This window comes from Crocodylus siamensis, chromosome 7, assembly GCF_052110815.1.
Source record: "Crocodylus siamensis isolate JL-2025a chromosome 7, ASM5211081v1, whole genome shotgun sequence".
NCBI lineage: Eukaryota > Metazoa > Chordata > Crocodylia > Crocodylidae > Crocodylus > Crocodylus siamensis.
Genome location: NC_143401.1, coordinates 70,151,385 through 70,165,100, shown reverse-complemented (window position 1 = coordinate 70,165,100; position 13,716 = coordinate 70,151,385). Strand labels below are relative to the sequence as shown.

The 13,716-nt window shown below is 41.6% G+C and overlaps 1 protein-coding gene across 1 annotated transcript in view; it reads left to right on the top strand.

Moving 5' to 3' along the window:
- KNDC1 (kinase non-catalytic C-lobe domain containing 1) overlaps positions 1-13,394 on the top strand; it is a 145,287-nt gene extending 131,893 nt beyond the window's left edge. The window contains exons 25-31 of the mRNA XM_090058721.1: positions 479-694; positions 1,729-1,811; positions 2,579-2,729; positions 8,057-8,179; positions 8,301-8,360; positions 10,309-10,466; positions 10,687-13,394. Of these exons, the coding sequence (XP_089914847.1) occupies positions 479-694; positions 1,729-1,811; positions 2,579-2,729; positions 8,057-8,179; positions 8,301-8,360; positions 10,309-10,466; positions 10,687-10,918 (1,023 nt within the window). The 3' untranslated portion in view covers positions 10,919-13,394. The remainder of the gene's footprint in view (positions 1-478; positions 695-1,728; positions 1,812-2,578; positions 2,730-8,056; positions 8,180-8,300; positions 8,361-10,308; positions 10,467-10,686) is intronic.
- The last annotated feature ends 322 nt before the right edge of the window (positions 13,395-13,716 follow it).

The following is a 13,716-nucleotide window of genomic DNA, read 5'->3' as shown; positions in this document are numbered from 1 at the left end:
CTAGAGGAAATGTAGATACTGCATCTTCTTTAGAGTGAAAAAAGCTCAGTTTTTATCTTATAGACTACTTAGAGACAGAGCATCATCTAATCTACACAAACACTGTTCTTTAACAGTGTAACGCCAGTTACAAAAGCTTAAGGGTCTGTGGAGAACATATTTTGTTCTGTTGCAAGAGACATATTGTATTTTGTGGTGTTTAAGAGGCTCACCACCGTAAAAGTATAAGATTGCTTTTAAATTAAAAATGTCACTTAAATTTGACAGAATTTTGGTTAACTCTTATTATAGTTATTTTCTTGGAATGGTATTTTTTGTTTGTTTTGTTATGCACCATTAGTGCCTAAAATGAAGTTTTAAATTCAGACCACCTATTTAGAGGAGGAGAGGGGGGCAGAGGGAAATGGGAACCATGCCCTCTATACTAGAAGATACAGCTGTATAGACTTTAGCTGGTACAAAGGACTTTCTCTTACAGAGCTTTAACTGGAAACTCTCCAAAGGAAATGGGCCTATTATACGTCATCAGAGAGAGAGACTATACACTATATCATCTGCTTTACCAAAGCCATGCTATAACAGTTTTACAGAAGAATTCTCAAGTGCCTATGCAAAAGCTTATGACAGAGGACTGTGTCTCTTAGCAGAATGTAGTGCACAACAGCTTTGCTCTCAACTGACTTTGTTGCAACAGGTAAAAAAGGCCAAATTCTACTGAGTGAAAACAAATTAATATTAATCCTTAATGGGGAACTACCTTCTCGCACCGGACCCTCATATGTAGCTTGCTGTGTGTACAGTGGTTCACACTATCCATAGATTAAAATTACCCAATTTTCTCTCCCATTCACTTATCGTTCCAAGTCTAGAATCACTGATATCTGACCCTAGTTTAGATCCACTTGTAGGTGATAGTTCCACTTGAAAATTTTGAGGAAGGGGGAAGAGAGAACAAAGGGGAAGACGAAATACTTAAAAAAAAAACCCTAGAAGAAACTGCAAGAACGATTGTATTTACTTGATTCTAAGATAAGGAGGTTTTGGACTATGAGGATAGTAAACTGGGGGGGGGGGGGCAGGTAGCTGCTGTGACTCAGGCTTTAACCCCTACCCAGAGTTGGAGCCATAGCTGCAGCTGCTCCCTGTCATCCCCATCCCGCCTGCCATCTCTGCACGCTGCCATGTCAACCCTGCAACCACTTTCCTCCATCTCCTTCCCCTGCCCTGGCCACAACCCCATGCAGTCTCTGTTCCATGCCAGCATTCTCAATGCACAGTGGGACTGGGGCTATGCTTAGTGCTTTATGCTAGAATGGAGGTGGAGCCTGCTGGCTCAGAGCAAGGGTAAGGAGGCATGGGACAGAGGCTGGAGGGAGCAGAGGCTTGGGAGGAGTGGGGGGAAGTAAAGGCTGGGGGAGGGGCAGGGGGCCAGAGGTGGAGGGGAAGATGGGGCCCAAGGTTATAACTGGGGGCAGGCAGGATGCAGGCACAAGTAGGAGGTGAACTGCTTTACCTCTCCATACAACCTGCCCCTCAGCAGCAGTGGGAGGGATGAAGTAAAGATGTCTCTCCAGTAAGTAGTTTCTTTATGTGGAAAATTAGAACAAATTTTCCATGTATAGAATCTAATTATTGGGAGGGTCATCTTAAATTCAGGGTCATCTTAGATCTGCGTAAATACAGTAATAATCACTATGGTTGTTTATTTTAAATGTTTTGTCCATTTAGGAAATGTTCCACAAATGTCATCCTGTGCACTTTCTGAATTCAAGAGCACTTGGTGTAAAAGACAAATGTGTCTCTATACAGAAGTAAGTTTCTTTTCCTATTCCCCTTCTATACTGACCAGTTTTTGGGTTTAGATTAACATTATAGAAAGAGAAAAATTAAGATTTTTTTGGTACTTGTATTACTTCCCACCATGAATGTTCTGTCTACATTGAACTCCATCCTTAAGATGACTTGTAAAATGAGGACTAAAAAATCTACTTTGGGTTACATTTTCAAGGTGATAGTTGAAACCCAGAGTAGGACAAGACAATATTTTACATGAAACCCTTTTTTTACTGTGAAGTGTTTCAAATAACCTCCTTGATAATTTATTTTCCTGTGAATATAAAATATTTTAGTAGTCGCCTATTTTGTGATGGACAAAAATTATAAATATCTGAAAGAATACAGTAATTGTATTGAAATTCATAAAAGAAAGTCATTTTAATTTTTCTATTACTTGCCCAGCTCCAATAGTCATAATTTTTGCCCGTTTTCTAAAAGTTATCATTTTTGCCCATTCATAGTGTCTTCATGGAGATGAACAGTAGCACTGTAAAAGTAGTCTTTTGTATGTAAATATGTTTATAGTATGTTTGGTCTCATATTTGAAGTCTATATAAAGAAAAAAAATCGCTTCCCAACATACATGTGGTTATTAAAATGCTTTAATCAAGACTATAGCTAACCCTTTTGTTAGCATTAATATTTTAAATGGTTAATGTTAATGTGCACACACACATTTCCTTTCTTTCCTTAAAAGCTTTGTACACATTGTCTATATTTCCCATGTGTTTTTTCTTCGCAGAGTTGTTTCCACTGAGTCAGTTTCACATAACGTTTATAATCTCTTTATGGCAAATTGCATTCAAGACAAGTACCTCTTACAGCTTCTAAGAAATTCAGACAATATCAGCACCTGGGTTGCTGCTGAAATTGTAACCTGTCATACTTCCAAGGTTTGTTATCTTCCTTATCAAATTAGGAAGTAGTCAGGCATTTGTTGTTGTTTACTTTTTCTCTATGTAACAATACTAGATTTTACCTTAAACGATTTTGAAATGTGCCTGTGAACTGGTAAAGTTGTTTGTCCTGATCTTGATCTAATCTGCTGGTGGGGTTGAACATTTAACAGAATATAAGAGGTCTATTTCCATGACAAATGTGTCTGATTTCTTCTACTGATGGGGTTTATGTTTGTTGGTTGGTTGGTTTTACCAGTAAGAACTTCCTGACTAGTATCTTGAAAGGCAGGTTGGAGGAGTTTCATGCAGATGAAATCATACGTGTGGTTATAAATAGAAGAACGTTTCTATTGGTTAGAGATCTCCCTGGAGATTTACACTCCATGGGTGACAATCATTTAAGGCATTATTTTTCACCAATAACCAATTCCCTAACTGTAGTATGTGGAAGGTATTCCAAAAAAATACCATTTACTACATTCTTACAAGTTTTCTGTGCTATCAGTTGGCTGTTATGGAAAATGACCACCCATGAAAAGTCTGCCCTTCTCAATCAGTTGTCTCTGAATGTTGAGTTAAGAAGTTATACATGCCCACTAATATGTGTATCTTCATAAAATAACAGCACGGGTGAGTAATTACCAGGGAGCCTGGTATTCTCTGTTTTAAAAATCACAAACTCTTTGATTAAAAAACCCCTAAAATTCTCTGATTAAACCCCCCCCCAACCATGTTTTTCCATGCTTAAAATTAGACCCCCCCCTCTTCTCTCTCAGACAAAATTTGGGTTTTTCCATAGCAAATAGAAAACCCAGATCCCTGGTAATTACCTTATTTTATTTTCAATGTTGAAGCAGAATATTTATATATAGAAAAGTCTACTACAACACCTGTGTCATGGAGTTTTGATATAAAACTTAAACTTAAAAGGAGAGTAATTTTGGTCTGTCACCAAACATCCAAATGGAAGTTTCTTACGACTCTTGCTGTTGGATTGTTCCTATTTCTCTGTAGCACTTCTTAGGGATCTATAAAACCTCGCATGCATACATATACATACATTAATTGGCAAACATACAAAAAAGTAGTAGGTGATTTTTACTGCCTTTATCCAACTTCATTTATTTAAACAGTAGTATTGTATTGTAATGATTATTTTTTATTGAGCTTTTTACTTGCTCCCAGCCGTACTTCCATTTACTTCTTTAGAATGGACACACAGGACACCCCTTTGAGATGCTGCAAGAGGCATGTGAGGGAACAAGAAAATGTTCCCCACGCTGCAAATTTGTGGCATGGGGGCAAAATTAGACCTCTAGATATCCAAGGGTCAAAAAATACCCCTGGTGAAAAAAGCAGGGCAGGATGTGGTCCTGGACAGTGTCCCAAGGCAACCTGGGAGTCAATCATCCAAGAGAGATGCTCTGGTTTCTGGCCAGAGGGTCTCTATGGTGCTCCAGCATATGGGGCATGAACCCTTACTGTGCTGGGGCAAGCAGAAGCATGGCAAGGATCGGAATCTGGGAGCTGCGACAGGTAAGTAGGGATGTGGGGATGGGGGGTATATGGGTGTGGGTGGTCATGAGGACAAGTGGGGGCAATATTGGGCGCATGGAGAGTGGCGGGGGGATGTATGGTCTGTGGGTGTGTTTGTGGAAGGGCTCAAGCAGGGGCTACTGCATGGCTGCTCCCTGCAGTGCCAGCAGCATCAGGTAGTGTGGCTGTGCCCCAGCTGCAGCCACAGCCGGCAGCAGCGTAGTTCTACAAAACTGGGCTTCATACATGCTAAACAGAGCTGGCCCGGGTATCACAGTGCCACATAGCAGCCAGCTTTGTACATGCTGAACAGAGCCGCTAGTGCACCAGGTGTGTGGGGTGTGCACGTGTGGGAGCTTCCTCCCGCCTGCTCTTTCCCATGTAGCTGAGCCCAGCCCCTCCGCCTGCAGGGAGAGGGAAAGGGTGAGATCAGCACTGCCTGGCCAACTCGCAGCACAGAGAAAGGCAGGGAATCAGCTGCTGCAGCCAGCAGGAAGAGAGGGGAGAAGGGACAGTGAGCAGAACTGGCGTCACCAGCTCTCTGAGTCTGTGTCTACTGCTGATTTCTTTTCTTGTCTATAACTGCTTGCCTGGCAGAGCTTTGAGTAGTGAACTCCTTCACTCCATCCCTCCCCCTTCCATCCACACATGCTCCCCTGCCCAGCTCGAGCAGCACAAGAGTGAGTAGCAGGCAGACCTCTGTTCTCCCCAGTGCTGCAGCTCCAGCAGGGAGCTGTAAACAGGAGAGGGAATCAGCAGCAGACACAGACTTAGAGAGCTGGTGATGCCAGCTCCACTCCCTGTCCCCTCCTCCCCTCTCTTCTTGCTGTCGATGGCAGCTGATTCCGTGCCCTTCATAGTGCTGCGAGCCAGGCAGGCAGCACTGATTTCACTCTTCTCCTCACCCTTGTGTTGCTGCCTGAGCCTCATGAAAAACGTGCCCAGCACAACCCAGCCTGGGCCGCGCAGCTAATAAGAGCCATGCCTCCTGGTTCAGTCCAAAGCCACACTAGCAAGCCGCGCTGGGCAAGGTCCCACCGCGCACCTCCTGTCCCCGCACACCACAGATCTGGCAGTGCTGCTGCCGGAGGCAGGACCCAACCAGCACGCAGGGACAGCATGTCGCTGCAAGTCAGCTCCTGCCACCATGCAAGCAGCCAGCCTGTCTTGGCAGCATGAGCAACCCCAGTGCCTGCGAGACCCGGCTTGGAGCAACACACTATCCCCATGAGTGGGGATGGCCCCGAGGTGACAGCAGAAGCAGCCCCTAGGCTGCAGAAGGGTGCGTGGTGCTACAGCAAGCCAGGTCAGTCCAGTAACAAGCAGCTCAAGTGGTGCTGGCTCTGAGCACCTTGGGGCTGGCCACATGATTGTGGGGGCTGGTAGCAGCAGGCCTGGAGTGCCCCATTTCCACTGCTGCTGCAGAGGGTGAGTTGTGGGCCCTGCATGGGTGGCAGGGGCTGTGGCCTTTCAGGGTGGCTTGGACCCTGGGGGAATGAGCTGGAGCCCTGGGGGGGCAGTCCATGTGCTGCGGGGGGCTGCACCCTGTGGGGGGACAGGGGACCCACCCCTCCTGAGCAGCCCCCCACACCCACAGTCCCCCTGCAATCCCCACCCCACACCTACCCAAACACTGACCTGCATCCTGCTGTGACAGAATACCATCTCAGTCTCTCCCCAGACTTTGCTATCTGACAATTTGGCTACCATGGTCACTGCAGAGGGCAGATACCGCTGTCCTCGTTGGCTTCAGGTAACCCTGGGTTGTAACCTCAGCTAGATACATTTCCGAGGGAGTGGGAAAACCTGATTCCTCTGCCTACGTGTCTGGCCCCATATACTTGGGTGGGGGCTTAAACTCCCTATTGTTCTAAGCAATGTCATAAGGACTAGGAGGGGGCTAGAGACCCTGCCAGTCTACTTGGCAACCAGTGATGCATTTCAAATTGGTTGGCCAGCAGCCAACAGTTGCTGGCCTTCATTGGATCAGGTAAATGAGGTCATAAGGTCTATATAAGTTAAGAATTGCCAAGGAGGCGGGGCAGTAGCAACTATGAGACCTCTCTGAGAAGCTGTACCATTAGAAACTCTCTCTTTCAAAACTCATGATCAATGAACTGTTTGCCTCTGGAGGAAATCTCCACCTGCCTCTGGATGACATTTGTGAGCAAGCTACTTGAGATCTAACTAGATATATAGCTTGCAGTAACACAGATGCATAATCAAAGGCTACTGTGCCACTGTTTGCTCTAAGGTATTTCTCCGATATTGCTCTACCCTGTACCCTATTCCAAACCTTCTCCTTGTAACTAATAACATTCTCATTTGTACCTAGTATGAGAGACTTATTGGGAGAGGGTCTAGATTATGCTTTGGGGTTCCCTTGGTTCTGCTGACTAAGGGAGACCACTATTTGTCCTTCAGACTGAGGGAAGCACCCCAAGTTCTTGCAGTGGGTCAGGTACCCTCAAATACTACTAGGCCTGTGTTTCCCAGAAGGTGCAGGTCCAAGATCAGTCCAGACTCTGGGTGGTGTTACCCCCGGCTTCCAGGTGTGCTCCAAGAAGCAGATCGGCCAGATGTGAGGTGCCCCCAGGGAGGCACTCTGAGCCTGGAAGATGGTCAGGCACAGTGAGGTGGGTGGCTCACCACTGGAGCACCCCCTACTGGCCCACTACATCCCCCACATTCCTCCATACCCACCCACACACCCAACCACATTGCCTCACACCCCTTCCCACCCCCCTCATGCAAACCCCACATCCCCTCCATCACACACCCGTTGTGCAAGAAGAAAACCAAAGCACACATCAACACAAATAGATATTTAGATTATATTTTATTATTATGATAAAGACACTGGTAGGCTTCCAGATTGCTTTAGCATTTTAAATATATCAATAAAATATTGTCTGACTGATCAATTTCCGCCTCCTCCCCCCCTTCTATCTATATCTATATCGAGATCAGGATTGGTATAGGTATGTATAGGTAGGTATCTATATAGATATGTATATGTATCTAACTATATAAAGAGATAGATGGAGGGTGTATATAGAGTGGTCTTTTCTAATTGTGGAAGAACATGGATTTTGGGATACGTTTAAAAAGTGGATTTGGGATGCTGCTGCAGCATTCCAGCTGGTACAAGGGGCAAGTGTCCCCAGATATCATTGGGCTGGGACCCAGAAGCTTCTGTCTATGTCCATTCACTTACCATAGACTAAGGCTCACCCAGCTAAGCTGTAGCCCCTTTTCACGGGGGCTACCCCAGAAGCTCCTGAGGGCAAGTAGCCCTGAGCTGCTGGCCAGAGCAGGTTTTTATACTGCTGGGGCGAGTCTAGCTCCCCCTGGCTGCAGATCCGGGAGAAGCCAGGCAGGATTATTTTGCCCCAAGTGGTGCAACTTGCCACACACCAACATGTATGTCCAGGCATGTGCACTGAGGCAGAAAGACCCGACTCAAATTTGTGCTGCTTCTATTTGGCTGCTGTAAGTGCAGGTGCCTGCATGTCTGGACATGCCCACAAGTATTTCAAAATCAAAAAGTTAGCAATAGAATTACCCTCTGGCCTTGGGTCAAGGGGCCAGATCTGCAAAGATATATTTCAGCGCCTAACTCCACTGATTTCAGTGGGATTTATGCACCTCTGTATCTTCATGAATCTAAGCCTATTTCCTTAATTACTGCCCAACTTAAATTTATTTCTTCAATTTGCATAGTATGATAGCTCCCAAATTTACTGTAGCTCCACATAGTGATAGTTTTTATCTTTGTTTTCCAGTTGCAGATGAATTTACTATCAAAATTTCTCCTTATAGCAAAATCTTGCTATGAACAAAGAAATTTTGCTACTGCAATGCAAATCTTAGTAGGCTTGGAAAATCTAATGGTTCGACAGTTACCAGTAAGTGACAACTTTTGGACTTCTTTTTTAGCCCCAACCATTTTATTTAAACAAATTTGTGTTTCATTACAGATTTCAGTCTGAAAAGATACCAATTTCATTTTTTTTTTTTTTTTTAAAGGCTTGGAAATTTTTACCTTCAAAAATATCTGAAATAATGGAAGAACTCAAGGCTGTTGAGGTAAGCATAAGTCTCTCAAGAAATACTTAGGAAATTTCTTGGACTTTGGAGGATGGTACAGAGGCCTGCCTGTGTAGGTCTGCATAAGATTGAAGTTGAAATATGGTTATACTTGATATGAAAAAATGTTTTGTGTTTATATTCCGAGAGAACAAATCTTCTGTGCAAGAAAAGCTGCCATTTTAGCTGACACTTCAAAACACAGCTTGAAAATTAAGAACGTTTATTGACTGGCAAGACCAAATTACAACAATTTTTAAATTTTAGCTTTATACTATGCAAGATTTCAAAACATAGCCTTGAAACCAAGGCAGTGAAATGCAAAGATTTGGGTACTTTGTTCAACATTTATAGTTTTCAAGACATTAGGGCTGGAAGGGATCTCAGAAGATCATTGAGTCCAGCCCTCTGCCCAAAGGGCAGGAAGTCAGCTGGGGTCATAGGATCCCAGCAAGATAAGCATCCAGTTTACTCTTGAAGGTGTTCAATGTAGGTGCTTGAACCACCTCCGCTGGCAGACTGTTCCAGACCTAGGGGGCTCGGACAGTAAAGAAATTCTTCCTTATGTCCAGCCTGAAACGGTCTTGCAGGAGTTTGTGACCGTTCGACCTCATCATCCCTTGGGGCGCTCTGGTGAACAGACGTTCCCCCAGATACTTATGATCACCCCTGATAAACTCATAGGTGACCATCAGATCACCCCTGAGCCTGCGCTTTTCCAGGCTAAAGAGCCTCATAGATCACCACCTGTGATGGTAAGGTCTGTTTTCCTGCCCTCTGATCATGCGTATGGCTCTCCTCCGCACCCTCTCAAGCTTCTCCACATCCATTTTGAATTGTGGAGCCCAAAACTGGACGCAGTACGCCAGCTGCGGCTTCACTGAGGCCGAGTACAAGGGGAGAATGACATCCTGGAATTTGCTTGAGAAGCATCTATGGATGCAAGCCAGTGTTTTGGTCATTTTACTAGCTGCAGCATCACATTGCAGGCTCATGTTCATCTTGTGGTCACTGATGACCCCCAAGTCTCTTTCTTCCATAGTGCTAGCCACCATAGCACTGCCAAGCCTATAAGAATGCTGCAGGTTTTTCCTCCCAAGGCAGAGAACCTTGCATTTTTCAGTGTTAAACAGGCATCTTTTATTCTAAAACAGAGGATATTCAGTCTAACTAGCAAATGAATCAGCACTTTACATCCATTGTTAGTATGACTGTATATTTCTGGAAGAGCTGGAGGTGATTATTAGCCATCACTTGCAACAGTTTCAGTTGTATACCCAGGAAATGTGGGAAAACCCAGTGTTAGGGGGTTTGCCCCAGCCGACCTTGATGACCATCCCTGAAAAATGTGAGATCCTCCTATGTTGTTGTAACTAGCAGAATGAAGGCGGGGTGGAGGCTAGGTCATATGAGTACACAGATGACTTATAAGCCTGATCTTTGTTTTGAACAATCTGCTTCAGCCTTCACCTTAGTATTTCATAAAAATATATTTTTAGTAACTGAAAGCAAAACAAAGGTAAAAGTTTTCAGAGTAAATTAGGGGATTTAGACATGCCATTAATTCCAGCTGAAATTTAGACAATATTCTCCGATCAACTAATCAAATCTCTGACATCTCTGATAGTAGTTGTTATCATGTAATATGAACTTTCACATATCCATTTATTTGACTTTAAGTTATATTCCATTCAAAATACCAACATTTTGGGTGTAAATATAAAAACATTTATTAAAAATTCCATTAGGAAAATGTTGTAAATTTAAGTAATTTTGTTCCTTACTTCACCTTATTGCTGCCACTAGTTTGACGAAGTGTCTCTCCTACTTTTAATTTTCTTTGCTATTTATGAAAAGCTACAGTAAAGCGACACAGATATCTTGCTAAATATCTAAACAGAATGCCCTTATAAAAGTCTTTTGTAAAGCTCAATCTAAATGATCCCAGGTGTTCTTAAAAAGTGACAGCTTGTGTCTGATGGAAGGAGAGAGATTCAAAACACTCCCAACAATTCCATCAGCCCGTGTTCTGGCGATGCATGTCCAGCAGCTTGAAACGGGAGGATTCATTATGGCAAATGGATCTCAGAAGTGGACTAAGCTTAGGTAATTATTTTAATTATATTCATAATTCCTATCTTTTAAAAAATATGGTCTAGAGTTAGTAAGATTGCACTTTTGGCAATTAAGATGATTTCAGTCACTTTGACATTCAGTTAGAGAGAAATCCTATAGAAAAGTTGCCTTGTATCTTTGAATTTATTTTCAAGATTTTATTATCAGCAGTAAAACAGACTAATGGTTTTCTCCCTATTGTTCTTTCAAGAAATATTGCAAAAGTTGTGAGCCAGGTTCATGCATTTCAAGAAAATCCCTATACATTTACACCGGATCTGAAACTCCAGGCTTACCTCAGAAAAAGAATAGATCATTTCAGTGATGCAGACATTTCTACACTAGCAGCTGACAACTGTGCCAACTTTCATCAGATACCAGCTGACAAACGTTCTCGAAAAATTCAGGACACATTGCGCAGAATGAAGGCAACATTTCAGTAGTTGTTTACATTTTATGGGCTTGTTTAACTCCAGACTACAAAACTGTGGATCAGATGGACTTCAACTGCTGGACCAATTCCCAAGCAAATACTCAAGAGAAATTAAGTTTACTTTTAAAATATTAGCTTGATCTGAAATAAATATATATTTTTATGAGAGAATGACAAAATGCAAGATAATTAGATTATCCTGTATCTAGGTGGACCCAGATCTAAGCAGAGCGGGGGAATAAGGTGACTATTTTATCCATGTATTTAGCAAGAATACAGTAGTCCACAGAAAAGAAGCATTGTGTAAATAAGCTACTTTTCAATACTGTCTTAGGCTTGGAGAATTCAGTCTACTTCATAAATCACTGAATATATTTTTATATAAGCACTGAACATTTGTATCCAGTCAAAGTAAGTGTAATCTTCAGGGACACAGATCCTGTGCCATCCTTACATATTTGTTGGGTTTTGCTTTTATTTTGGTTTTAATTTACAACTATAAAAGCTACTGTTGATCCACATCATGAGGCATCTCCTCATTCAGATGGAATAGATAAGGAGGCAAACGCTACACCGTGTGTGTTTCGTTTTTTAATGTTCTTGAGCCAACTTTCCCCATACAAAACTGAAATCTGAATCAGTACTTTACCACTGTGTTGCCCTGTTCCTGTCTTCATGGCCTTATGAAAGGCATAATTTGAAGGCTAGCTTGCTTGCATTGTCTCTAGCTGGTACAAGTATCATCCTGTACAATCTGTCTGTTTGAATGAGTGTAATTATGGCTTCTGCTTTGAGGTTACTTTTCTAGTTTGTAATGTTCAACAGCATTGTAATACAAATAATATTATATCAATTTTGAAGTTGTATCCTGCCAAAATTTGGTGTTAACGATATTTGTAGAGGAAACTGCGCTTACAAAACAATATGACTGGCTATGAACTGTGGTGCTATAGCTAGAAAAATATATCAAGCTACTATCAGTTTATGCAAGGCTTCTAAGATGTTAATCTTACTGACTAGTTACAGATAGAGTTTTGCTTTCAGAGAGGATGGTTTTAGCATTAAGAAAATGGCTAAAAAAACATGAATTTCTCAGTACTTACATTGGTAGGGTTAGGACTGTGTTTGAGAAGGGAAAGAAGTCCAGTTGAAAATCAAAGGTATGATTTGATTGCTTAGAAATGTAATGGGAGAAGAAAGAGCTTAATAAATCTGAACATAAACACTTGTAATATTTTGCAAATTGTCCTATTAATTTGTAGTGCAACTTAAGACTGTTGTTGAATTTGTATTCGCTGAAAAAATGCATGTGCACATGTTAAATTGTGGTCTGTGTCCAGTATTTAAAAGGAAAACTGCCCCCTTGTTTTCATAAGTAATGGCAATATGTGATCAGTTTTTTTCTGTTCCCCTCTAACTCAGTAAACTACAAGTTACCTTAGTTCCTTCCATTAAGTACCTCAGTTACTTCTTCACACTATAATGTATTGACATAAAGCCAACTTGTTTTAATAAGTACGGAACTCAGTTCCCTGTGAAGAGGGAGTTTTTTGCATAAATCTTTTCCTTTGAGAGGAATTTGGGTGTATGTTGTTTTGCTTATGCTCATTTTGCTACTAATTAATTCCATAATTTTTAGTATGCCAAATTAATTGCAACTAAAGAAGAAAAATCAGTTGCTGTTTTAATGTTATCCATCTAAAATCTGCATTGTATAAAAGATTAGTTTGAAGTATGAAGAAAGGTAATAATGACTGATACTATTGTCAGACAGGTCTTAAAAGTATCTGATGTATATTTACTTATTTTATTATCTTTAGTTCTTAATCTATTTTCTCAATCCTGAAGCTGCATCCTCCTTAGAACACGTCTTGCCAGAGCAAAACGAAAAGGCCTTAAACTAACATAAGCTGCACCAGTGTGAAAGACTCCACAAAAAATTGGGGTCTTCACACAATTTAACCAATGAATTTTTGGCAGCCACCAGGCAATCAAATTACTGAAAAATCTTCTCATATTTATTTAGCAGTTCAGTTATATTTCTGAAAGATGAAATGATCTTTGCCTCTTTGTTAATTAGTCAATATTTCAGTTAAAAGCTTTTAGCTATATTTAAATTAACTGCTGCTCCCCTGCTTAAGTATTCCGCATGTCCCGTGATAAGGATTGATGCTATTCATGCATCTAAAATTATTTTTGTGTATTGTTTCTGTGCATTAGACTTTTTGTATTGCTTGAAATTGTATAGAATGACTTGCAGTACTTTTATAAGGTGGAAAGGTATGTTCTTGCCAAACATATTTCTCTTTCAGATTCTGTATTTAAATACCATGCCAAAATCAAAAATAAAATTTGTTGTTGATAATGGTAGGTGATCATCCTTTGGAAAGAAACAGGTCTGCTTTTGTCCTGGAGCATTACTGCATGCGCACTTCCAGTATGTTATGTGGCACATATTTCTAAATAAAGCTGTGTCCAGCCAGCCATGTTGTTTTGTTGTATTGTTTATTTGTGACATAGAAGTACGTAAGTGACTTGTAAGACTTATTGGGCAGAAATGTGCTCTTTTATTTGGATGCAGTCCCACTGAAGTGTAAACTCTTATTTAAATGGGTGTTTTTCTGGTTGAAGTCTGAAAGTAGAATTTGATAGTGACCTGATTAACAAATAAGCTCTGAAATCTTTACTTGGGCAACAGTCCCGTTGTATCCATTGAGAATGTTGCCCCAGATAAAGCCAGACAACTCTTACATCTCCATCCCAGTGCTGAATCGGAACAGGACCATTTTTTTTTTTTCAAAATCTTCC